The following is a 27,414-nucleotide window of genomic DNA, read 5'->3' on the forward strand; positions in this document are numbered from 1 at the left end:
TATTTTACTCAAAATTGAGTATGAGTAAGCATTAAATCTCGCAATTATTTTTACAATGTATCAAGTAATTTGCATTTTATTTTAGGCAAAACATTAAAAATAGGCTTAACTGAGCAAAAACATACTACAGAGCTTTTCAAAATAGTTGACAAATAAGATGGAGAGGAGCAGTTAAAAATACTTTATATACACATATATAAATGCTGTGGGGCAAAAATGCATAAATGTGTGCATTCATCAGGCTGTATCTTATTATAAGATATCTTATTATAAGATATATATATATATATATATATATATATATATATATATATATATATATATATATATATATATATATATATTAACTTATTATAAGATAAAATATGCAGTATAAGTGTATCCTCGGTTCTAAGTCATTACCCTGCAGTATGGACAGCTGAACCAAAAAAGGGCAAACTGTAGAATAAAGAATCTGAGAGAGTTTATAGTCTAAAGACAATAAGAAAATCGAAAAGGTCCTATATTTGATATGTTTGAGTGTAGTTCATGGCAAAGAAACAATTTGAAGTGCAATACCATCATGTATATTTAACAAAGAAGAACATTAAATAAAGTAAATAGATTAGTAAGTGCTTACACATCTTCTAAGCAGTGTTGCGGGTAATGTAGTTTTTCCTGTAACAAAGTAGTATTACAGTTTGAATTCTTGTAATCATATTAACAAGAATTTCTTACATTTACTTGCATTACTCATATCTCTGGGGCAGGGTTGCGCAACTCCATTCCTGGAGGGCCAGTGTCCAGCACACTTTAGTGTTTTACTTACTCAAACACACCTGATTACACTAATTAATTAGTTAATTGCCAGGTTTAGCGGGTGTGTCTGAGTAGGGAAACCTCCGAACTGTGCTGGACACCGGCTGTCCAGGAATGGATTTGCGCACCCCTGCTGAACAGGCAGTAGTGGGCCTCATTCACCGTTCACCATTCTTAAGAAGAAATTTTTTCTTAAAACCCACTTACACAGTTTTCACTAAGATTCTGTCATTCACCAGTGCTTCCTTATTTGATTCATTCTTAGATAAGAACAGAATCTATGCACACTTTTCCTTATCTACCATGCTGCCCTCTTGCCGTACCTACTCTCATCTCGCCTCTCGTCCAGCCAAGCAAATGAAGTTAATTAGCTGAAGTTAATTAGCTGAGCAGGTGTGGCAGATCATGGTTTAAACTACAGTCCACAGGAAGATAGCTTTCCAGGATCAAGGTTGATGACCACTGTTCCAAGGCTAGCTGCCTCTTCTTTAGGCTGTATAGATCACTGCCATAATGAGTTTTTTAAATGAATAATTAAGTCCATGGTATTCTACCTCTCTGTACCTCACCTCACTGTTACAGATGGCTGACATTTTGCAGCATCAGATTGTGTACAGTATTCTAATATTGGGCCAATAAAAAGAACTAAATTTTCCTCTTTATTGTTGAATACAACATAGGCTGCAGATTTCACCATTGTTATACAAGATCCACGATATAAGTAAATATATAAATTATGTCTGGCCCGCATAATTCAAATACTTGAGTATTTGTTTGTTACTTTGGTATTCAGTTCTCTATTGAGTGTTGGGTACTTTGCCTTTCTTTAATGCTTTCCATAAGGCCGCTTAGGCTAAAAGTGCCAGTGCCTACAAAATCCTGGGAGTATTTTAGATTATCAGATGGTAATGATATCATTTCATAATAATAAATGCTCAGTGCAGAATGTATAATAAGAGGCTAGTATAGCATGGAGGCATGACAAGCCAAGTACAGTGGCTCTGGAGAGGACAGTGCTAAAACCGGGGGGCTCAGAGTCTCAGATCTGTTTGTTTTGGAGTGTTTTGGCAGTGAATGTGGAAGGGATCATCGGCGCTGCTGGCGTCATGTCCGCTCTGAGAAAGAAAGTCTGGTGTGGTAGTGAAGTTCTTTTAGCTAAACCCAGCTATGATTGAGCTCAATCAGCCTGCATGTCACCCTTAGTGTTGCTTTCCAATGAAAAATATTGGGCCAAATAATACCTTGATAAAATAAATACAAACACCTACCCAAAAAACAACTAAATCTAAAACTGTGATGATGATAAATAAAATGGTCATTTTTATTTGTAGTGTCATAAACACTATACGCATGATAGAAGTGACTCATGAAAGCTGTATTTGAATGAGGGCTAAAATCACAGATTCTATCATAGCAACACACAGCACAAGCAGATGGACTTCAGCCTCACTATGAATACATTGTTTCCAGCTACTGAATGTAGTTTGAGCTATAGTAATGAACATATTTAAAATTATGGTTAATTATGAAATTATATTATTGTCTTTGAAGTCGGTATTGAGAATGAGTTCTTGTTTGAAAATACCACTGAGCATTTGAAGCCTGTCAAATTCCTCTTTGCCAGCACTAATATATATTATTATAAAATTATGTAAGGTTTTCTGAGCTGTGATTCAATTTATTTATGTGACTTGCAAAAATTAAACTGTGATTATGTGTGTGTGTGTGTGTGTGTGTGTGTGTGTGTGTGTGTGTGTGTGTGTGTGTGCGCGCACGTGCGCATGTGTGAAGTGAAGGTTTCTGTGAGAGCTGTGGTCCATGCTGAGAAAGCTGTGAGTCATCTGCAGCTTCTCAGTGCTCACACACTCCAGGATAAAACACCATCCTGCCACGTCTCAGTACAGACACATGCAGTATTATCCCCACGACTCCCCCAGTGAGAGGAGATGAGAGAGAGAGAGAGAGAGAAGAGAGAGAAGAGAGAGAGAGAGAGAGCGTGCGAGCACAAGGAATAGAGATGATGGAAAGAAGAAGAATGTTTATCTGTAGAGAGAGGGAATGATCCAGTTTCTTTATCGCTCTCTCTCCCTCTCTGAGTCTGTTTTGGACTCTTACATTTTAATGATGTGAGAACAGGGAAAAAACATCATTAGCACTTTGCAGGAAACTGGATCCAGCTCAATTCCAACAGCTCTCTCTGGAGAACAGGCATGATGCAGCAAAGAGTGAATCATTTTTTTCCTTTTTTTCCCTTTTTTAAACGTTCAATGTTATTTTTATTGGGGTTTTTTTTTCACTTGAAAGGGGCACATCAGCAAACACAGTGCAAGAAAGAAAACAAAAAGGGAAACTTTGTTTTTATTGTTAAATACAGATTTGTGGTCTATAGTTAATCAACAATAAATGTGTCTGTATAAGGGGGGAATGACCTGCAAAATCCCGCCGAATCGCGTGTGTATGTGTGTGTATGTGTATGTGAGTCAGTGGCATTGCCAGAATTTCATTTTGAAGGGGGGATGTCTGGTTACAGGTTGAGGATGGCAGTTTGCAAGCATTAAGGCCCAGAGACATCGAAAACCACCAGTTAGCCAACTTCATTGTCGCTAAAATTATTTTTTAATATTACACACAACACAACATCCAGTTGTTTACCTTACATTTAACTGGTTAACTTTAGTTTCTGTAACACATCATCTGAAGGGAAGAAACTTAAATATTGAACTTAAAAAGTTTAGTGCAAAAGTAATATTTATAAATTTAGCAAATAAACAGTAATTGTGCAGAGGTTTGTTTTCCGTACAGAATGTGTGCCTGTTTTTACTTATTTCAGTTCATTTTTTAACAATGACCAGGGTCACCTAAACTTTTGCATATGATGTATATGACAAAAGGCTAAAGATTGTAGTGTTTCTGTTGCTTTTTCACAGTACATGATTTTGTTTTCCAAATCAAAGTCAATATAGGAACTAGCACAGTTCAGCAAGTTTCCACCATCAGGGGAAACACTAGACCACGGTAATGCTCGGTCTACATGTTGGTGTTCAGGAAAAAAAATTTGATTGGTTGTGGCATGCAGTCATGTTAATGTTGCCATGGTGATGGCATCTGCTGAAAATAGTGATAATCTACAAACATCTTTGTCAGTCTTTTTTATTTATTTAGGCCATAAGAATTTTTGAATGCAGTGCCTTTGCCCGTTATGACCTTACATTTTGTAATATTTTCATTGACATCAGGGAACATTTTTCAGCTGCCTTTCACGTGGGCAGGACCCCCATCTATGCCCCTGGTGTGCATGGTTGGAAGGATGAGCACATCAGGAGCTGCTGCTGCATCTGGGTATCCCTGCCACACACACACACACACACACACACACACACACACACACACACAGCCACACGTGCGCTCATACATGTGCCGCCATCTGGTGCACCCCTCCTCCATCAGCACAAAAGAGGAGGAACACACACACACACACACAGACACACGCACACACACGTACGCGCGTCAGTCTGCTGTTATGTAAGAGTGTATGAGGCTGCTGCTGTGTAAATCTAAGCAACAGTGACGCAGCAGCTAGCACAGCAGCCTGGATTTTCACTGCACATCAGCTTTGAAGTGTGATGATAAATACTTTTCTATGTATCTGAAGCAGCTTTGAAAGGTGAAGTGTAGATGTAAAGTATTTTGTAGGTGTCAGAGAGATCCAGATGTGTTTTTTCTTCAATACAGTGTGTAAGGAATAACTCAGATCAGGTTTGTGAGAGGAGTTAAGTGTGTCTCTCAGAAGTGGGATTTGACAAGATTTGTTGATGTTGAATAAGCTGGGAGGGGTCCCAGCATAAACGTGAAGACTGACAATGTCGGAGTAGATAATCCAGAGAGTCGGGAGAGTTCCCAGTAGGCCGGTATGAGCTAATATAGGAATTCAAGCACAAAAATACTCAACCAAGCTATAAATGTTACATCTGAGTATATATCTGTAGTAATTCATTTAAACCAGTGACCCCATGTCAAGTGGAACAGCCCTAGTTTGAACAACCCTAGTTTGCTGAATTTAACTCTCACACAGTGGATAGAGATGCTGAAGTTAGCTTCTTATGCTTATTTTCCGTTCCACCTTAAATTATGTAGCAGTTACATTCAGGCACCTGTACAGGTGCTGGAATGTAACTGCTGCCCTATTTAAGCCAGAACGGAAATTCAAATGAAAAGCTAACGTCAGACCTGATTAGTATCAGTTTGGTTTGGGTTGTTCCCACTCCGATCCTGAATAGAGGTACAGTGTTGTCTCAAGATATCAATTTTGCCACCCTGTTGGATACCATGATGAGCCCAAAATCACATTAAGCTAAAATAATGCATATTTTACAGTGTGTGCTGTCGGAACAAAACCTTGTATTTCTGAGATGGTAACTGCATGGAAGAAGGACAAAAACATTGTTAACATCTAATGGAAGTTACTGTCACATCAAATAAATATAGAGCGTTTCAAATGATCCATTCATCATGAAATTTTAGTACAGTGTAAAGGGCAGCTGGTATTTTCAGATTAAGCAAAATAAAGGACAAATTAGAGATACAAGATTTTTGCGTGACAGACATGATAATTTTTTGGAACGTGTAAGTATAAATCTCAGGATTTGCATTTATTGATCATAAACTTAATGCCACTGAGTCTAATCTGTCAATGCACAGTTCTGATATCCAAGGACCTCTGAGTCATGTAACGTTTTTTCTTGCAGCAACCATTATACTGACCGTATTTCACTGCATCTCAGCAGGAGAGAAATGATGGATATGATATCAGACAGCAACTCTCAGTTCTGAAAAAACAACCTTGTACTCAAAAAGCAAAAATAATTGGTTTTAATTCAAACATAGTTCAGTAGCTACTGAGTTAAAGTCTTTAACAGAATATTGGATAAAACACTGGGTTTCCCTGTTCAGGCAAGAACACCTGTGGTGTAAGGTGCCAAAAAAACTTGCTACTTGCCATTGTAAATCACTATGGATAAGGAGCCCAGTAAATCTGAAATGCAGAGTTTATAGACGTGTGGATTCAGTACACAGTCCTCCACAGTACAGTACTGGTAGAAGCCTGGAAGCCCTTAAGAGGCCATTACTGACACTGTATAGGTAAGCAACAATGAAATAAGAAAGAAAAGAAAGACTTTATCTCTAAATAAAATTGGTGGCATTACTGAATGGTTGCTGAAATCCTGAAATGTATGTATATTCTCGACTTTTTTGTGATGCAGTATTTAGCATTGAAGCAAATACCTAAATAATGATTTCAGTATTCAAATACTGGAACCTGAAACAGCTGAGTACTCACCTACCCATGTACATCCCTAGTACTGGTGTTCTATGGAAGTGACACTGTGATGTTGATTTTCAGAATGAGTAATTTGCTGATTTGCAGATTTAGTGATACTGACAGATAACAAGCATCTTTGTTGACAAGCTTTTTTTAATGTATTATTCTGTTTTGTACACTTGGTACATGGTATCCAGGACAGTTAACTGTGATATATATCATTTGCTGCTTGCTTCAGGTTGTTTATTTTGAAAGAACAGTTCAAAATCAATAAAAAACAAATAAATAGTAGGTTTTCTTTCTGGAAATGTGCTTTCCATCTGATTAATGTTTACAATACTGTGTAAGGCTCCATTTATTGTAATTTTAAGAGAAGAAAGCAGAACAGAACAGTCCAATCAAAACAGGCTCTGCCAGGTTTATGAAGCATTCTTTTAGCATAGAGTAGTAGCACTCAGGAAGAATGGGCACATTAATTTTAATTTACAATTATAGCATTTAACAGAAGCTCTTATCCAGAGCGACTTACAAAAAGTGCTTTGTTGTCTATCTAGAGAAAGTATCTTTGCTAGTTACAAAGGTGAGAGAGAAACCTACTCCTGAGCTCAGATATTGCTAGAAAGAAAAGCCCATGCTGATATCTAGAGAAAAGTAACAGAGTTAAACATAGTACAATACAATACATTTCAATAAGTGCAGTACAATACATTATAATAAATAACTCCGTGCTCACTTAAGTGCTGTAAAAAGAGATGTGTCTTCAGTCTGCGTTCTAAGACTTCAAGAGAGTCTGCTGTTCGGACAGCCAGTGGGAGTTGCCTTCTGTGAAGTTACCATTTTGGAAATACATGCACTTTTTTTTTTCCAAAACAGCAACAATATATTGTTTACAGTGCAACTCAGCTGAATCCAGACTGTTGTCCATTTACTCTGTTACTGTTTTTATTGTATTAAATTCTTGGGATTTTCCTATTGAGTTTTAGAGAGCTGTCATTTTCCTGTCTGAGCACAGAGGACTGGGTCCTGTTGTTATTCACACAGGCAGAGGAGCATCCTTGGATTTGGCAAAGTCAGTTGTCATGCATCTCTCTCTTTCTCTTTCTCTCTCTCTCTCTCTCTCTCTCTCTCTCTCTCTCTCTCTCTCTCTCTCTCTCTCACATACACACACAGACACTCACACACGCTCACACACACACACACACACACACACACACACACACACACACACACACACACACACTACAGGGACAGTAATACAGTCCTGTCACAAGTCATGATGCTCCCACAGCAAAAGTATTGTTTCCTCCCCACAGCTCACGGAACACTAAGTCTTACACACACACACACACACACACACACACACACACACACACACACAGTTTGTGCAAGAAGAGAGAGACTCCCAGGTGGAAACAGAAAGAGAAAGTTAATCTCTCCACCTCTGTGTGTGTGTGTGTGTGTGTGTGTGTGTGTGTGTGTGTGTGTGTGTGTATAATCTGGTCACTGTCTAATCCAGGATGCTCAGAATGGTATTTTAAGCCCAGTGTGATGTGTGTATGTGTGTGTGTGTGTGTGTGTGTGTGTGTGTGTGTGTGTGTGTGTGTGTGTGTGTGGGATTAGGGAAGGCAGGACGATCCCTCTGTCCTCCACGTGCTCCTCTCACATTGGCCTTCATGTGACTGACCGGTTCTGCTGTTCTGACCATCATCAGCAGCATGCTCAACACATACAGATATACATAGATATATGTATTTGTATATATATATATATATATATATATATATATATATACATACATATATACACTTATACATATATACACTTATACATATATAAAAACCCATACACCTACTCATTTATGCAGTTATCTAATCAGCCAATCGTGTGGCAGCAGTGCATTTCATCAAATCATGCAGATACAGGCCAGCAGCTTCAGGTAATGTTCATATCAACCATCAGAATAGGGGAAAATGTGATCTCAGTGATTTTGACAATGTCTTGATTCGTTGGCACTAACAATGGGCTGGTGTGAGTATAGAACTGCTAATCTCGTGGGATTTTCAGGCACATTAGTCTCTAGAGTTTACTCAGCATGGTGCAATAAAGGAAAAACATCCAATCAACTGCAATTCTGCAGACACAAACACCTTTTCGATGAGAGAGGTCTTCAGAGAATGGCCAGGCTGGTTTGAGCTGACCGGAAGCATACAGTAACTCAGACAACTCTGTACAACTGTGTTGAGCAAAGAAATGCATCTCAGAATGCACAACACATGAAATCTTGAGGCGGATGGGCTACAACAGCTGAAGACCACGTCAAGTTCCATTCTGTCAGCCAAGAACAGAAAGCTGAGGTTGCAGTAGGCACAGGCTCACCAAAATTAGACAGTTCATGACTGTAACTAACAGGTGTTTATTGTTGTGTAAGTGTGCCATGTTAGAGTGTTTTTACAATTAATAGCTCTGAATGTCTACTCGTGGAAACCTGAGTTTTGCCAGTGAAAACTGCATTTGTTGTTAAAAAGGATAAATCAACATGAAGACCAAAGAGCTGTCTGTGGGATGGATGAGCTATCCCAAATGGCTTTATTAATTTTTAGAGGTTAAAAAACCGGTAAAAATTAGATTTAATTTAATTTACATAGAAAAGCACTTATATTAGAATACAAATAGTATTACTGTAAAAGAAGTGATTTTACATATGTCAAAGTGTTTGTTTTACCAAACCTCTCTTTGTGGCAGCCCAGTATAACTTGTAGTTAACATTCAACACCTGGTCTGGCTTTATGTTAAATTAGATGTGCTGGTGATGAAATTTAACAAATGGATGTGATGGCTAGGCGCTCAGGACAGTGCATTTATGTTTATTTATTTTACAAGCAAACAAACCTATAGCTAAAGTAAGTGAGTATAAAATGAGCTCAGGTGCACATTCTTTTGGACTTTTGCAAAGTACTGTGTATGTTTTGATTTTGATTAATTGTGAGTAATGTTATTTGTGATCTATACAGTTGTAAATTTCAGTACATTCTGTTGAAAGGCCATTGATTTGTCAGGACTGAGGTGTCTGAGATTGGACAAATTCATCAAACACAGCAAACATCTCTGTAATACATTTCTGTTAGTAGTGGCTTTTTATCATTTTGTGGCTTCATATCATTTTTATCATTAGAATCGTGACTCTGTTAACTGCAAGGTCTTCATGACACAAGACTGATGATGATCAGACACTAAATTGTGCAGTGAACGCAGTTGTTTTTAACCCTGCAGTTTTATTTAGTATTGTGGCATCCACCACGGGCTGCACTGCTGTGGGGAGTTTAGGGTTTTGTGGCCACAAAAAGTGGCTTTCGGGATGCACCACGCTCACACACTCACGTGGGATGGGCTTTGTGTGTAAGTTAGTTTAACCTCCATGAGTGTCGTGTCCTCCCGTGTTACCACCTTCTCAGTTTCTTGTTGGGTTGGGCTGGGCGTTTCTAGTCTTTTTGACTAGAGAGAGTTTGCTAGTAAATGTGTAAGAGTTTGATAGAGTGTATCAGAGAGGCTGAGGGTCACGTAAATTAGCAGTTTCTGATTCACCTTTTAAATATGCCCCTCCCCCCACGTGCCGGTAATTTCTTAACAATTAGTATACTCTTAAAACACATTGTTCTTAAAGTGTTCTTTAGTAAAGACAGTGGTTCTATATGGAACCGTGGCATTTGCAGTTTCATGAGATTGATGGAGAATGTGATGTAGATGGTTCTGTATAAAACCCTTTTGAAAAGGGTTCTATATAGCACAAAAAGGGTTCTGTGGTTGTTACGATGTCTAACTTGTAACAGTAGAAAAGAACCCTTTTGGATGCAAAAAAAGAACCCTTTTCAAAAGAGTGCTATATACAACCATATGCAACACATTCTCCATCAGTCTGAAGAACCATTTCACCGTGCAAGGAACCCTTTAATCATACAAAGGGTTCTATGAGTGTGAATAGTTCTATATAGAACAATTGTCTATTCTAAAAGACCCTTGAAGAACCATCTTTTTTTCAGAGATTTGATAGCAAGTGTGAGGGAGGATGACTGTGTGTGTGAGAGAGTATGACTGTGTGTGTGTGTGTGTGTGTGAGTGAGAGTATGACGGTGTGTGTGTGTGAGAGTATGACGGTGTGTGTGTGTGAGAGTATGACGGGGTGTGTGTGTGTGTGTGTGTGTGTGTGTGAGAGTATGATGGTGTGTGTGTGTGTGTGTGTGTGTGTGTGTGTGTGTGTGTGTGTGTGTGTGAGAGAGTATGCCGGTGTGTGTGTGTGTGTGTGTGTGTGAGAATATGACGGTATGTGTGTGTGGGAGAGTATGACTGTGTGTGAGAGTATGATGGTGTGTGTGTGTGTGAGAGTATGACGGTGTGTCTGTGTGAGTATGACGGGGTGTGTGTGTGTGTGTGTGTGTGTGTGTGTGTGTGTGTGTGTGTGTGTGTGAGAGTATGATGGTGTGTGTGTGTGTGTGTGAGAATATGACAGTATGTGTGTGTGTGAGAGTATGATGGTGTGTGTGTGTGAGAGTATGATGGTGTGTGTGTGAGAGAGTATGACGGTGTGTGTGTGTAAGAGTATGACTGTATGTGAGAGTATGACGGTTGTGGAGGAGGGGGGCGTGGCCGAGCGTCACACGCAGGACGGAGAGGCGGTCAGGCTGAACCAGTGGGCTAAGTAGCTTATGACATTGACCTGTGCCTTGTTTCTGCCAGCCTACCTATAGCCATCTCTTTCCTCAGTAGGTGGCAGAGTCCAGAGAGAAGGAGGCCATCAGAGACGCGAGAGCAGAGCTGAGCTGATCAAAGGAAAGATGAGGCTGAAAAGTACTTGCGAGCATGTTGTTTCAGTTTGTATGTGGGCTGAAAAGCAGAGTGATTTTGTGTTATGTATATAAAAAGAAAAGCACTCCGTTTCCACATCTGTCCCCGTGTCCTCACTCCTCCCACCCCTCAAAGGGAACTGTTACACCAGTGTGTGTGAGAGAGTATGACTGCGTGCGTGTGAGAGAGTATGGCGGTGGGTTTGTGTGTGAGAGTATGACGGTGGGTTTGTGTGAGAGAGTATGACTGTGTGTGTGTATGTGAGAGTTTGACGGTGTGTGTGTGAGAGTATGATGGGGTGTGTGTGTGTGTGTGTGTGTGAGAATATGATGGGGTGTGTGTGTGTGTGTGTAGGAGTTTGAATATTGACCTAAAGGCCGTCTCATAGTAATGTAAGCTTATACACCACTAATTAGCATGGTGCTAACTGCATGCCTGAAAGCGTGTTGAGTTGTTAAGTCAAACAGACATGCTGTGCTCTCTGACACTGTATTCACACTGACGCCTTTCAGCAGGGTCAGACGTGGAAAAAGAAAAGCAGGTACAGAAAGAGAGCGAGTTCAAACCCAGTGGAAGTGTTAGGTAAGATGACATAATGGTTATGTAATTTGACTGACAAAATAATTACTTTGGTCCATTATTGAGATTCCATGTATTTATTAGCATCGGCAAGATTGCCTGTTGAGAAGTCTCTCCCTCTCCTTTCTCTGTTTTTCTCTCTATATCTCTCTCCCTCCTTTCTGTCTCTCTCTCTGCCTCTCTCTCACTCTTCTTTCTCTGTATCTCCATCTCCTCTGCTTCTCTCTCTCTCTCTCTCTCTCTCTCTCTCTCTGTATCTCTGTATCTCTCCTTTGTATTTCTCTCCCACCTTTCCTGTTATTATGATATGATAATAATATATGATTATATGGTGATGATGCTTTCTGTAAATCTGTGCGTGACTGTGTGTGTTTGATGCTCTCAGGGAGCTGTTTTGTTTCCAGCTCATTGATTGGCTCCTTTCATAATTCCCAAAGCTACATCTTCTTAGTGCTGTGACAGACTGACTCCGGAAGTGTGTGTGTGTGTGTGTGTGAGTGTGAAAGCCTCAGGCAGTGACACAGTGTTCAGCACTCAACTCCATCCCTAATCTGAGTGATTTGTATTTATAGAACTCCACTATACTACCCTCTACCAGCAGGAGGATAAAGTACGTAATCTCTCTCTGTCTGTCTCTCTCTCTCTCGCTCTCTCTCTCTCTCTCTCTCTCGCTCTCTCTCTCTCTCTCTCTCTCGCTCTCTCTCTTTCTCTCTCTCTCTTTCCATCTTTTCTATCTCAATCTCTCTCTCCTATCTGGATCTCTTTCCTTTCTCTCCTTTTTTCTCTCTCCTTTCTATCCGTATCTGTGCTCTCCTTCTCCTTGTCTCCATCCTTGCTCTCTGTTTTTTCACTTTTCTGTCTCTTGTATTTTTTTTTCTCTTTCCTCAAGAATGTCTGCCATACTTCTACTTCTTTTTTAAAGTTTACAGAGAGATATAGAATAACATAATGTTAATTCGAGATGGCACCCATCAGATACCTGCTGTTGGTATCAAGTTGGTATCACTGAGATAGAAAAGAGTGAATCCAAACTGATTTGATATCCATCTTGCCTGAAATAGCACAAAATTGCTTGCAGCATGGCAAAAAAGTGAAGTAGGTCATGCACCAACAATAGTAACCACATGGTAATGTTGCATGATTACGCTAGCCACATAGCCTAATGCTAACATAAGAATAACCTTTTGCTAGAAGAATTTGAGCCATTTTTTCAATGTTTCCAAACTTTTCAGCTTTGTTATATAATCATGAACCTTATAACACCATAGTGTTTATTGTAGAAACTCTGTTGTAGTTTTGTATGTCATTTTGTTAGCAGTGTGGATCTTCTTGTGGGGTAGTACAGTTTTTGGGTTTGAGCATGATGGCATACTTCTAGTGATGGAGCTCAAATTACAAGAGTTGATTCTTTGACTTCGTCTTGGAGTTGGGATTGATTCTTAGGCCCAATCCCATTTCACCCCTTGCCCCTTAGCTCTGTTTTGCGCGTTCACATCTAGGGTTAGGGTGTCCCAATTTTTATTGAGATAGAGGGGTCGGGTGAAGTGTTAGGGCTATATGGCTCTCCAAACGTAGTGTTATCAGAAAAAATGAAAAACCGGCAAGATGGCTGCGCGAGCGACCAAAGAAACCCACAAACGTGAGAATTTTCTCCGTTTAAAAATTACAATAACCATTGTATTATCTTAGTTTAATGTCGTTTCAATGTATTATGGTCTTTTCTTCATAACAAGCATAAAAAAACGCTAATAGCATGCTAATGTTTCGGTATCTAGCTAGCTAACTTTCCCGTTCCACCTTAAATAGTCCAGCAGTGTTGACGCCTGAAGCGCCAGAATGTAACTGCTGCACTATTTAACGGGAAAATTCGAACAAGAAGCTGGTGAATAGCTGACTTCAGCTTCGTATCACCATAGAATTAGCAGTGGGAGATAATAAATAATTGTCTTATACCCCACTTTGAAAGCATATGATGGCCTAAATGTAATTAAAGCCCAGCGGCGAGGTCGCTGAACTTTTCCCTTCTCTGCTATCACTGAGGACGGGCCGGGTCGTCTACAAGCAGCGCTAGTAGCCTGATAGTGACGCAATGTGTAATTTGAGGGTTGTCCCATTTCGTAGGGCAAGATTTCAACCCATTTTAATTTGAGGGTTGTCCCATTTCGTAAGGCAAGATTTCAGCCCATTGTAGCTCCGTTCCAAGGGGTTAGGGTAAAAAGAAAAAATGGGATTGGGCCTTAGCCACTGTGCCTGACAGTCAGAATATTTGGATTTGACTCTGTTGGCTGAGGGACAGTTGGGTGAAGGCATGTGTAATAAAGGAAAGAATTTGAGTAGCGTGAGTTTGTTTAATTACCAGCTTTTATGATGTGCCAACACCGCTCACCAGCCCCTGTAAACACAAATTCTGGTCATAAAAATGTTTTCAGTATGTTTGCCTGTACACTGCTTCGATGTGCACCCCTCTGCTATGGAAAAACAAACCCTGTATTTTCTTCATGATTAGGGTTGCAATAAACAAGGATTTGAAACAGTACAAGAAATGAAAATGAAAATAGACAAATATTAACAGCATTTTACAAAACATTGTGGAAAGGAAGATGAAACTGAAGTTGGCTTCTCATTTGCCAGCTTCTTAATTAAATTTTCTGTCCCACCTTAAATGCTGTCTGTAGTTACATTCCGGCACCTGCACAACTTCTGCGTCACTTAAGGTGGAGCTAAAAATTCGAAAAGAAACAAATTTCAACCTCGTGAAAAGAGGAACAAAAGATAATGTCAGCAACTCCGGATTGAAAGGTTTATATTAACTCTGATTAACTGGTTAATAAAGGCTCAGTTTTAAAAAAAATATGATTGTATAACTGATTTTCTCAGAATATTATTTTGAGTTTTCCCTTGTCCTGTAGCCTTCTCAAGCTCGAGCTCCCTTCAGCAGCCTCATTATGTGAAACAGGCTAGCTGGTGGTAAGATGTGTTGAAACATTACTCTGTAATCATCTGTAATCATTTGTCAAGCTACCTGATATATACACTGACGGGCCACTTAATTAACTACACGTCTTTATATCCACACTCACTGTCCGTTTTGTCAGCTCCACTTACCATACAGTTGCACTTTGTAGTTCTATAATTACAGTTTGTAGTCCATCTGTTGCTCTACATACTTCGTTAGCCCTCTTTTACCCTTTTTTCAGTGGTCACACCACCATAGAGCAGGTATTATTTGAGTAGTGGATCATTCTCAGCACTGCAGTGACACTGATGTGTCCTGTGGGGGTCCTGTATACAATAGGTTTTTAGCTACTGAACAAAATTGGCTAAACTATATTTAGGATGGTTTATTCTCTGCTATATCCCTTTATCACTGGCTCTGATACTACTGGTTAAAATGAAATGGAGTTGAGTATCAGAGTGGACTGCAGGAACAATAGGAGTCATGCATCATTATCTACTTCTAGCTCACCTTAAGTGAAGTGCCTGAAATATTTAATATTTAATCCTGCCAGTTTTTAATGAAAAGAAAATCAGATGGCTATCGCTGTTGGCCAGTGCTTAAAACATTGTTACCGGTATCAGTAAAAGCAAAAAAAAGTTTCATGCCATTTCTAAGAAGGATAAAATATCTCTGCTTCTGTGTGTGGACGTGTTATGTAAGTTTAGCAAACTCGAGTTTAGACACCAGTGTCACAAAGGCTAGGAAGTTGTGCTGACCAGTTTAATGTACGTTACTGTATTGAGGCCTCCTATAGGATCTTTAGTGGACTGATCCTGCACTGTGCTCTCCAGCTCACACAGTTGGATTTTCCTGTAGATAAAAAAGTGTCACAGTTCATCAGTCATTGCTAGTTGTTACTGCAGTGGGCTCAGTCACATCTGAATATATCACAGCTAATATAGTAATGGCTTTGCTCCATTCATTGTCATATTGTCATGTTCATGGACAAAAGTAAGGACAAAATTCAGGCATTCAGGTGGCTGATACTATACTGCTTTTAGCTATGCAACACACATTTGTTCTTTTTTATAGATAATGGATAAAAGTGCATTACATAAGTAGTGTGCACAGAGCTAAATGGTGAATTATGGAATGTGCAGCTACTTACCTCATAGTTCATTGTGGTTTGAGGCAAATTATGGTGTGATGTAGTTTGCTGATTTAGGCATGCAGTTAACAACATGCTAATGGCTGATGTATAAGCTTCCATTAGTTGTTAGCAACATTAGCCTTGTAGCTCCAGTGCAAAACAAAAGAAGCAAACTTCAGACAACAGACTTACTGATGGCAGATGGCGCTGGAATATTCCTGGAAAACAAAAACCAAATGAACTGGTGTGAATGGTGTGTAGAATGTTTCAGAGGCTCCCAACAATTAGGGATGCACAGTGGTAATAGTGGGGTCTTACAATACTTAGATTTGACTGATATTTCGAAATGTTATTTGATGATACTTATTGTAGAATAGTTCCAAATGTTGCAAAGCTGGGCTACTATGCAAAAATTCCAGCACATTCCTTTGACTGCATTTGTAACCCTTTACAAATAAATGTTACATTACTCTATCATGCTAATCCCAGCGGATCTGTTCCAGCATTGGGCTGTGGAGCAGTGGAACTGTATTTTCTGGAGTGATGGAGCTCAAATCATTACCTTTGGGATGAGTAAGTGTGGTGTATGTGACCTAGAAATATGCATCTAATATCAGTACCTGACCTCACTAATGCTCCCGTGGCTGAATGCGATCAAATCCTCATAGCAATGTTCCAGCATCTAGTGTAAAGCCTTCACAGAAGAATAGAGGCTGTTACTGCTGCAAAGGGGGGACAAAACATATTAATGCCCTTGATTTCAGAAGAAACGCGTCTACAAACTTTAGAACATGTAAGTGTCCTTGAAATATATACATCCAGTCCTGCACAAAAGTTTACGCACCCCTGGACTAAAAAGTACACACTTGTGCACGATTTTATACACAGCGACCGTTCATTATAACATAGAGGCTGGAAAAAAAAACATAAATTGTAAATTTAAAACGACAATTTATATTTAGTTTTGAATTTTTTAGTGTTGAATTTTTTCTTAAACTCTGCAAAATTTCTTCTAAAATCTGTGGTTCTAATAGGGATTTTGGATAACAGAGAGTTTGGATATCAATATCTGATGTCGACATTGACCCACAATCCCTTTTTTGGTGCAACCCTACCAACAGTTGCACACAGATACCACACGCCAACCCACTATTTAGGTTTCTCAGGTAATGTTAGGTCACTGTGCTGCAGGTCTTTGTAACCTCAGACTTACAGGCCCTGAAAACTCCAGCATCATTTGCACACTGCACAGACGGCCATTTCAGAGATCGTGATGCAGAGGACTAGTGCTGCCTAAGGGGGGATGAGTCAGTGGTGTGTGTGTGTGTGTGTGTGCGCGTGTGTGTATATGTGCGTGTATAATCGTATGTGTGGGTAGGTGGGTGGCACATGGAATAGCCCTGCTTGGTGACGTAGATGACCTAATCCCCTGCAGGCAATATTTCCATCCTGCAGACTTTCCATCCCTGTTTTCATATATACAGGAGGAGAGTGCAGAGGCTTGAGTATTGGGCTCTTAAAGCGATAGTTGGGTTAAAATCTAGTGTTCCCCATACCCCAATTGTAAAATGATTAGCCAAGACATGTTTGGCGTATGAAGTTTGCTTCTTTATGTTTGCACTGGAGCTTCAAGGCTGATGCTTATACCCCACTATTTAGCATCATGCTAACTTCTGTACCTCAAAAACTCATTTAGTTATCTTTAGTAATCGACTTGCTTATGCGGTTTCTGACTGTGTGTGACATACTATTATCTATAAAAATGGACAACTACTCCCATTACTAGTTAGCTACATTAGCTTCATAGCTCCAGGAAAAACTGAAAACATCAGCTAATGTGGATTAGCCTGCAGGTTAGACGGGGTTCTCTGCGTCACAGAGGGCTTCCTCCAGCCATGCTGTGTATTTTTAACGCTCTATCGCATCAGCTCTAATAAAACTTTCCACTCTCTTTCCTTTCTCAGCATCCACATTAAGAGATGTTGTTGTTCAGCCTGCAGTGAAGAAGTCTTTGTTCAGTGTGGAAAATACTTTGTAATTGCTTTTGTACTTTGTTACTGTATTTAAGTATTATTTTGGAGAAATTGTACTTTACTCAAGTATTGTTGTTATTATTACATTTCCAAGAGGTAAAACATACTTTTTACTCCTTACTCCTTTTCAGTTTGACCTTTAAAACAGAGGGCGCACACACTTAAAAGATGATTCTTAAAGGATTCTTCAGTAATGGCAGTGGTTCTGTTTATAACGAGAAGCTCTATATTGAACCATTTTGTGCTTAAATGATTTTTTGCATGGGGAAATTGTTCCTCAGACTGATGGAGAATATGTTGTATATGGTTCTATATAGAATCTTTTTAAAATGGTTCTATATAGCACCAAAAAGGGTTCTGCTATTGCTATGATGTCAAGCTTGTAACAACAGAAAAGAACCCTTGAAGAACCATCTTTTTTAAATGTATAGCTGAAACTTTTAGAATGGGGTGGCAAGAACCAGAGAAAAGGGGAAAAAAGGAAAAAAAATAATGGTATTACTGTAGCATTGTTTTTTAACTGAAATTAACTGAAAGACAAGACTTGATGTAATGTATTTTAGTCATTAATGAGGAAATGATGTATTTGAATCATAAAATTAAATTTAAATTAAATTAAATGCATCACTTTTTTCAGTGCTCAGTGTTAACTTTAAGAAAAACATTTCATATGGACAGGCCAAAGAAGATGCCCTCACTATAGGTTATACATGAGTAATATAGTATAATGAAGAAGGCTGGTCAGACAGAACTGTATTAGGTAACCTACAAAACATGCATGTATTCAGCTGTAAAACATAACTTGTTAGCATGGTAAACAATTATAGTTGACAAATATTCAATAGGTAACTCATCTTACCATCACATAGCAAATTTCATAATGTAGTTCACAGAACATCACTGCTGAAGGGACCCAGTGCACATTCGCAATGTTTCACAATGTTTCTTCTTCTCAAGCATGTTATTTCCATTTTAGTCATTATCAATTTCTAATTCCTTTTTTTTAGTTTTCTTTCTTTCTGTTATGTCAGTGACAGCATTTCAGCAAATGTCACAAAACGTTCTACAGCTAAATCAAGAAAAATCTGAAATACTGGTTCTTTGCTACTAAAATTCAGAGAAAGCTGCTTTGTGAAAAACTAGGCTTATTTGCTTTTACTTATTTCTTCCCCTGTTGTAACCATACAGTTACTGTAATAGAAAAAAATCTGTTAATTTCTTCTGTTACTGTTAAACATCAGCTGCCTGTAATGCACTTTGAACAGTATGAGAAGTGCTTTATTAATAAAGCAGCACTGTAACATCACCTCATCTCTCTCTCTTTCTCTTTTCCTCTCTCTCTCTCTCTCTCTCACACACACAGACACATCATGACAAATCTGAGCGTTGTGTCTCATTAGTACAGTGACGCAGTCCTGCCTCATACTGAAGTTGAACATTGAATATGATATAACCTTCTTCAGTCCACTCACTATGTCTTTCCTTTTTCTGTTTTGTCTCTCTTTGTTTCTCATTCTGCTCTCTCAATTCCTCTCTCTCCATTCTCACTGTTTCTCTGTCTGTCTTTCTCTCCCTATGTCTCTCTCTCACCTCTGCTTTCCATCCTCTCTTTTCCTGTTATCTGTCTCTCGTTTCCTCTCTATCTCTTTCCACCTCTCTCTCCCTTTCTCTCTTTCTTTTCATTTTTCTCTCTCTCTTTCCATTTTTCTCTCTCTCTTTTTCTGGGGGTTAGAGGAGGTGACTCAGAGCTCCAGCCTGTAGGGACTTTATACTCATGTGACAGGTGCCAGTCACCATGGGAACCGTCTCCATTGACTTTTTCCTCATGACTGTCTGAGATTTAAGTTGGGTGAGAAGACTGATGACACAAACAGCAAGAGAGAGAGAGAGAGCGAGAGAGAGGAACACAAAGGAGAAGAGAGAAAGTGAAAAGGAGAAAGCAAGAGTGAAAGAGCCAGAGAGAGGGGAACACAAAGAAGGACAGAACACACAAAAAAACACGAAAAGATGGAGAGAGAAAGTGAGAGAATTACGAGAAAAGAACATAAAGAAGGACAGCGAGAGAGAGCAAGAGTTAAATAAAGAGAGGTAGAAGAACATGAAGGAGGGACAGATAGAGCGAGAGAGAAAAGAACATAAAAAAAGAGAGAAAGATGAAGGTGACATTGTTCATTATGTAGTTATCATTATGGAGAATTGAAGGCCATAAGAACCCAATACAAGGTTAAAGGTCTGTCCACCCAGTGATGAGTCTTTTCATTACTGATGAGAGTGGGCATGTTCATGGTCAGACCTACAGTACACTCCTAGGCCATTATTTTAACGTGATTCCCACTCAACACACAGCCCAGGCTGTTGACTGTGACCTCAGCACAGAAACACTTTCAGTGTGTAGCTGAACACACTGTGTGTGTAGGTGTCTGTGTGTGTGTATGTGTGTAAATTTAATGATGAAGATGTGTTTAATTGTATTTCAGTTTTAGTCTGGCACCATAGAGTCACAGCAGCATTTAGGAAGTAAACAAAAAATGATAACAGAACAAGATTAAGGCAGAACACAACACTCACTAGCTAAGCTACTAAGCTTTAAAGGGTCCATATACTACATGTTTCCTAATTTTTTCCCCTGAGGTTCCCTTATGACATTTGTAATTTGTCTTTACAGGACGATTTGCCAACTTCCGTTTGTCCCTAAGAATTAACCTGGTTGATTTGTTACTGTGCCTTTAAGACTGAAGTATGTGAGTGACCTCTGTTCTAATTGGCTGTCCTGTCCTGAAACACTGCTTATAACTTCAGTATGGATGGGTGGGGCTTAATAGGCAGCTGTATGAAAATTTGTTGGGTTTTGCAGCATCATAAAAAATATTTTTAAAGAGGCTGTTTTTGCAGTATAGTTTCTGTATATGGACTATACAGACTGGAAGGTGAATATAAACAAAGTGAACATGTGTTACAATGTGTACATGATACGTCAAACTTTTATTTAAAAAAGTGAGGAAAATAAAATTTCCCATGATATGTGCACTTTAATAAAGATTTCTAGACCTTTTAGTTTGCATTCGTTTCTGCCTCTTGATGTCCTGGCACCATACTATCTGTCTAGGCAGAAAAATTTAACCTTCTATTCGTTTTACTTATTTATACTTTTCGAATGTGTTAAGTGAAACACGCTAAAGTGATTCCAACTCTGACCTGTAGGGGGTGCCATGTAGCTCATCACCTGTGTTTATTCCTCTATATGAATTTTAATCGTATTTTTTTTCTCTCTCTCTCTCTTACAGAAAGTGAGTGAGAAGGTGGGAGGAGCTGAGGGAACAAAGCTTGATGATGACTTCATGGAAATGGAAAAGGTGAGTTTGCACTAATGAAAACTGATTAAACTGTCTAATCAGACAGACAGAAAGGTAGATATTTAGTGAAATTAAATGATTTAGAGATCTAACATTTAGCATTAACGTGAAGATTTTAGTGCAGTTATAAGGTGCAATTTGCATGTCTTAGCCTTCTCAGTCCTGAGACTGAACAAACATTTTTGTTATCAAACATGCTACATGCTAAATAACATAATATATGAATTATTATTTTAAATTTAAATTTAAGTCTAAAATCCAATGTCCAGTTTACTGGACATTTGGACTTGGGCACGTGAGTTTTTGAAAAATTAACATATGTATTATCACCAACATAACTAGACATGAATCAAGAACTGAATGTTTTCTGTGTTTGCTGTATGTACAGTTGCAGGAAAAAAGTTTCTCAACTCTTGAAACTACCTGGACTTTTGAATGTCTACTAAAATATAAAAAATTATGTTACATAAATTATTATATAACAAACAAAAAGAAACAATAATAAAAATAATAAACAAAAAGACAAGGAAAAAATGCAAACTCTATGCACCTATTTTACATTACTATATCTAAAATGAACAACGCTGTTGGCTGGATATTTTTGGTTGGTGGTCTATTCAGCAGTGTGCTGAGGTGTTTAAAAACTCCAGTAGCACTGCTGTATCTGAGCCACTCACACCAGCGCAACACACACTAACCACCATGTCAATGTCACTGCAGTGCTGAGAATGATCCATCACTCAAATAATACCTGCTCTGTGGTGGTCCTGTGGGGGGTCCTGACCATTGAAGACCATTCTGACCATTGTCAGATTTGACTCTAGATTGCTACGTACTTTTAGATGCTTATCTTAGGTGAAGTGCTTCAGTTAAAATATTTAATATTAAATCCTTGCAATTTTTAATGAAAAAATATTTAATTGCTATTTATATCAGCAAGCACTCAAAGTCAGGCATTGTTACTGGTAATAGAAAAGACAAAAATGTACTGTGCTATTTTTATTATCTATGTGAGAGTGTTATGTTTTTCCAGTTTAGCAAACTCAAGCAGTTAGTAACCAATGTCACAAAGGCCAGTCGTCACAGGACGCTGCCCACTGGATGGTGCTGGCCAGATATTTTTAATGGACTATTCTCAGTCCAGCAACACTGCTGTGTGCGATCCACTCATATCAGTGCAACACACACAAACATGCTACCACCACATAATTGTCACTGCAGTGCTGAGAATGATCCACCACCTAAATAATACTTGCACGCGCACACACACACACACACACACACACACGTGTGTGTGTGTGTGTGTGTTTGTGTGTGTGTGTATATATATATATATATATATATATATATATATATATATATATATAATATAAAAAATTTCCTCATTTCTAACAGGTCACGAAGATCAGTGCAGTACAGAGTGTAAAAATACCTTTGAAGGTGGTGATTCAGTTGCATCATTTTTCAAATTATAATTATATTTAATAAAGTAAGCACTATATTTTTTGGCAAAAAAATAAAATGAATGAAAAATTATTGTTATTGTGTACAGTTTTTTTTTAATGAAAGAAAAGCGTCCTACACTTTTTTGCCATGTTTTTCTCATTAAACAAAAACAGAAAGATCAGAATCAGACTCATTATAAATGACTAATTACATCTCTTAAATTGTAATGGGATTATTTAACTGATTACATCTTTGAAAGAGTAACCTGATTACTCGTTACTCTCTAAATGCCAAACACATCTGTACCAACTGTAAAAGGGAAAACCCAATAGTCATTTCAGTATTTTATTTAGAAAGAAATAACGAGTCACAGTAAGCATAATTTAAAAGCAGTGTCGTTAACCTTGCATTTGCTCTGTGCAGGGCTATTTATGCATACTTAAAATGATTCATTTGTCTAATGCTACTTGAAAAGCCTAGAAACTGGCCAGTTCATAACACAGCTGCCAGAGCAGTTTCTAATTGAAATCAAGTCAGTTTAGGTGAGGTTGAGTGTCTGTTCTTCAGCACAGGGATCTCTATCCATTAGTTTCATATTAGCGTGATTAGATACTTTGACAGATTGCTTGTGGCGTTTATGGTGGAGGAAACCTATAAAGGCTTGAGTGTGTGATTGACAGCTCTTCACACAGAAGCATGTCATCTCCTGCATCTGATAGTGTTCAGGCTGTCAACCCCAACCCAGTTCTTCCCTCACTGGCAAAAAAAGCATTTCTCCAGCTTTAGCAAACTGGTAGATGAAGGACCGGTTGATATTTCACTGTCTATATGCCAGATGGTCCAATTATTTTTAATATATCAGGAAAAAACATGCTGCGAATGATTTGTGCCAGAGAAACTGGTCTCCCTGTTTTATTTTTTCCAGACACTGTGTGTTATTCTACCTTCTTAGGCAGTGAACTCTAACTGCACTCAGTTACATAAAATGAAAGTTAATTTCAACTGCTAAAAGAAACTGCAGAATAAATTTTTCTCTCACCATCAAAGAAATAAAAGCTTGATATAGGCTTATTTTTCTGTTGTTTCCTGTAGAAAGTGGACACTACCAGCAGGGCGGTGATGGATATCATGACCAAAACCACGGAGTACCTGCAGCCCAACCCAGGTTAGATCCTGATAACATAACATAACACAACACAACACACACACACACACACACACATACAAACATGGCCAAATGTACAAACAGAAGTCAGGCTATGAGATGACTGCTACTACTATGCGATGCACTCAAAAGCAAGTCTATTTGAGATTATTTAACAACTCGTCATGATTTGAGGAAGTTGTGTGATGATTTAGGCATGTAGTTATCACCATGCTAATTAGTAGTGTATTAGTTTCCATTACTTGTTAGCTACATTAGCTCCAGTATGAAACTAAAATTTTAGGCACGAAACCTGTCTTGGCTGATTGACTACATTGTAAAGATGACTTGTGTTAAAAATTCAGTATCCTGGGAGCTGACAATGTTAACAAGTTAATGTACTGTTAACATACTAAACAGCTGAAACACTACATTTTTACAATCATAACAATCATATCAATTTAAGCAAGCAAAGGAGAATTAGTCCAACTCTGTGTATTTATTAATGTTTAGTGCTTGCCATTTATAACCGTGTTTGTTTATGTATGCGTGTGTGTGCAGCGACCCGTGCTAAGATGAGCATGATGAGCTCCATGTCTAAGATCCGCGGGGGTGATAAGGGTCCGGGATACACACAGACTGAGACCGTACTGGGAGAGTCCATGCAGAAGTTCGGCAGGGAACTGGGCGAAGAATCCAACTTTGGTAATTTCATCACAATTTTATCTCAGTTTCTTTAAACATAGCACATAACATAAGAACTATCACTCAGATTGTATGTATTTGATAGTTTAGCTCAGTTTGTGTGTGTGGTGGGAAGAGTTAAAGAAAGAATTGTCATAATACGGAATGGCTCTGGATGCAGGGTTGTCATGGATACAAGAGCGATGGTGCTTTCATGGATGGAGGATTGTCATGGATGCAGAATGATAGAGCCACTATGGATGCCGGGTCACTATGGGTAGAGAATGATGATGCTACAATTGATGCAGAATGGTAGTGCCATGATGATAAGAGTTCCCATGGATGCAGAGTGATAGTGCAACTATGGGTACAGAATGATTATGCTGTATAGATGCAGAATGGTAAAGCTATTGTGGATGCAGGGTTGTCATGGATGCAGTGAGAGTTCTGCCATGGAAGCAGAATAATGGTTCTACCATACATGCACACTGCTGGTGATACCATGGATGCAGAACGATGGTGCTTTCATGGATGCGAGGTTGCTAAAGATGCAAAACGATGGTGTTACCGTAGATGCAGGGTAGCTATGGATGCAGAATGATGGTGCTACTCTAGATGCAGGGTTATCATAGATACAGAATGATGCTGCTGCTATGGATGAGGAATGATAATGCCATTATGGATGCAAGGATTTCATGGATGCAGAATGATGGTGCTACTATAAATGAAGGGTTACCATATATTCAGAAGGATGATGCAGATTGGTAGTGCTGTCATGGATCAAGGGTTGTCATGGACGCCATGCCAGTGATGATGATGTTACCATGGATGCAGGGTAATGGTGGATATAGCATGATTGTGCGATGATGAATGCTTGGTTGAAACGGATGCCTCATTGTAGTATTTCAGAGCCTTAATGAAGTGTGTGTTTCAGGCCTGGCTCTAATCGATGCTGGAGAGGCGATGCGGGAGCTGGGGGAGGTGAAGGATGCGCTGGACATGGAGGTCAAGCAGAACTTTATCGACCCCCTGCAGAATATGTATGACAAGGACCTGAAGGAGATTCAGGTTGGTTACTTATTGATATTTTATTATTTCTTGATTTTCGGTTCCTCTTAGTGTTTCCTCCTCATGCTCTTAGAGAGTTTTTCGTGACACCCTCGGCAATGCTCATTTGGGGACTGCACTTGCATTTCTGGACAAGCTACTTTGGGACAATGTCTGTTGGAGAAAATACTATTCAGATAAAACTGAATAGAATTGAATTGTCAGTTGTCATGTAGATAAACAACACAAAGCCTTCAAAATTAGGGCGAAGAAAACCTGAAAAATCACATTTTTCCTGGAGTTGCAAGTACATGAAGAAATACCTTTTGTCTAATGGTTGGCCAGGATCATTTAATGCAGACATGCACTAATTGCTGACAGAAATGTTCAATTGCACTTGCACAGCTTGTACAATCTCCATAGAAAAGCATTCCTAATAGAATAGGACACTTTGGAACAGCCTAAGATCACCAAGCCCAGTGCCAAGCATAGAGGGGTAGAAGGATATATATAAGTTCCCCAGCTTTGGGCTGTAGAGCAGTGGAACTGCGCTTTCTGGTGGAGCTCTATCCAATACCTTTAGGATGAGCTGGAGTGGCATTTGTGATCCAGAAATGATCGCCCAATATCAGTACCCAACCTCAGAAATGCTCTTGTGGCTGAATGCAATCAAATCCGCACAGAATTGTTCCAACATGTAGTGTAAAACCTTTCAAGAAAAGGTTGCTCATCAATCAGATTTAGTCTTAGAAACAAATTTGAAGCATTTAAGCATTAGCAACTTATACCTTGAATGTCTTCAAGATTGCGAAACATCAGTCAAGTGGGTCCAAATCTTTGACAGGTGCTGTATATTTTTTTGAACAAGGCATCGTGCAGCAGATAAATTTCAACGTTCTTGTCACGTCTCCTCGTTGTTCAGACTGAGACTGAGTGTCTGTCGGACTCTTACCTGCTGTAACTAAATGGCTTTACCAGCCTTTGGCAAGGACGCAGCCTTGGCCATATCCCAGATCGATTCAACCCTAAAGGATTTGTGTGTTTCTGCCACAGCATCACCTGAAAAAGATGGAAGGCCGTCGTCTGGACTTTGACTATAAGAAGAAGCGGCAGGGCAAAGTGACAGATGACGAGATCAAGCAGGCTCTGGAGAAGTTTGATGATTCAAAGGAAATAGCAGAGCAGAGCATGTTCAACCTGCTGGAGAGTGACGTAAGGAGTGTGTGTGTGGTGTGTGTGTTTCTGTCAGTGTCAGTGGTGTTTTTTTTTTTTTGTTCATTGATCTATTCGTTTCATATTTTGTTTGACCTGTCACCAGCCTCTATACACCCTATCACACACTGTGTGCTTTTAGCAGTCTCCACCAGCTATCTACAGGTAGAAACAACCATGTATGTATTGTTTATTAGGTGAACTACTTTGTATTAGCTGCTCACTCACTTTGTAAGAAACTTCAACCTTGTATTGCCACTCACTGAACACTTGTTCAGAAACACCTACATTGAACTTCCACTCACTGGTCACTGTATTGGGAACACCTACCTCATACTTCCAATCCCTGGCCACTTTATTAGAAACACCTGCCTTGTACTTCCACTCACTGGCCGTTTTATTAGAAACCCCTACCTTACACTTCCACTCATTGGCCACTTTATTGGAAACACCTACCTTACACTCCCACTCACTGACCACTTTATTAGAAACATCTACCTTGTATTTTCACTCACTGGCCTCTTCAGAGATCAAGAGAGGTTGGACATGTAAAAATCATTACTGTTTTTATTACATAAAGCTGTTTAGGTACATTTTATAAGTTGAAAAAGTGAAATAAATTAAAACCTAAAAAGGTAAAATATGGACATTTTAATGTTTTGGTTTGTTTCTTATTAATGCATTGTGTTTGTGTTGGTAGATTGAGCAGGTGAGTCAGCTTGCTGCTCTGGTCCAGGCACAGGTGAACTACCACAGACAGGCCACTGAGATCTTACAGCAACTTTCTGACAAAATGGAAGAAAGGTGTGTTTCCTTTTAATAAAACCACTGGATTCAGATTAAGAATAGTCCATGAATAAACATGAATTAA

General features: G+C 39.1%; 1 protein-coding gene across 2 annotated transcripts in view; it reads left to right on the forward strand.

The window, feature by feature from the left end:
- Positions 1 to 27,414, forward strand: part of sh3gl2a (SH3 domain containing GRB2 like 2a, endophilin A1) — a 50,774-nt gene that overhangs the window by 21,039 nt on the left and 2,321 nt on the right. Inside the window, exons 2-7 of one of the 2 annotated variants that reach the window (XM_036574812.1) lie at positions 20,942 to 21,010; positions 23,549 to 23,621; positions 24,162 to 24,305; positions 25,219 to 25,352; positions 26,385 to 26,543; positions 27,244 to 27,347. In XM_036574812.1, coding sequence (XP_036430705.1) covers positions 20,942 to 21,010; positions 23,549 to 23,621; positions 24,162 to 24,305; positions 25,219 to 25,352; positions 26,385 to 26,543; positions 27,244 to 27,347 — 683 coding nt within the window. Of the gene's footprint in view, positions 1 to 20,941; positions 21,011 to 23,546; positions 23,622 to 24,161; positions 24,306 to 25,218; positions 25,353 to 26,384; positions 26,544 to 27,243; positions 27,348 to 27,414 lie in introns of both variants that reach the window. The other variant, XM_036574813.1, reaches the window with a different exon arrangement.

Source organism: Colossoma macropomum, unplaced genomic scaffold (assembly GCF_904425465.1).
Source record: "Colossoma macropomum unplaced genomic scaffold, Colossoma_macropomum, whole genome shotgun sequence".
NCBI lineage: Eukaryota > Metazoa > Chordata > Actinopteri > Characiformes > Serrasalmidae > Colossoma > Colossoma macropomum.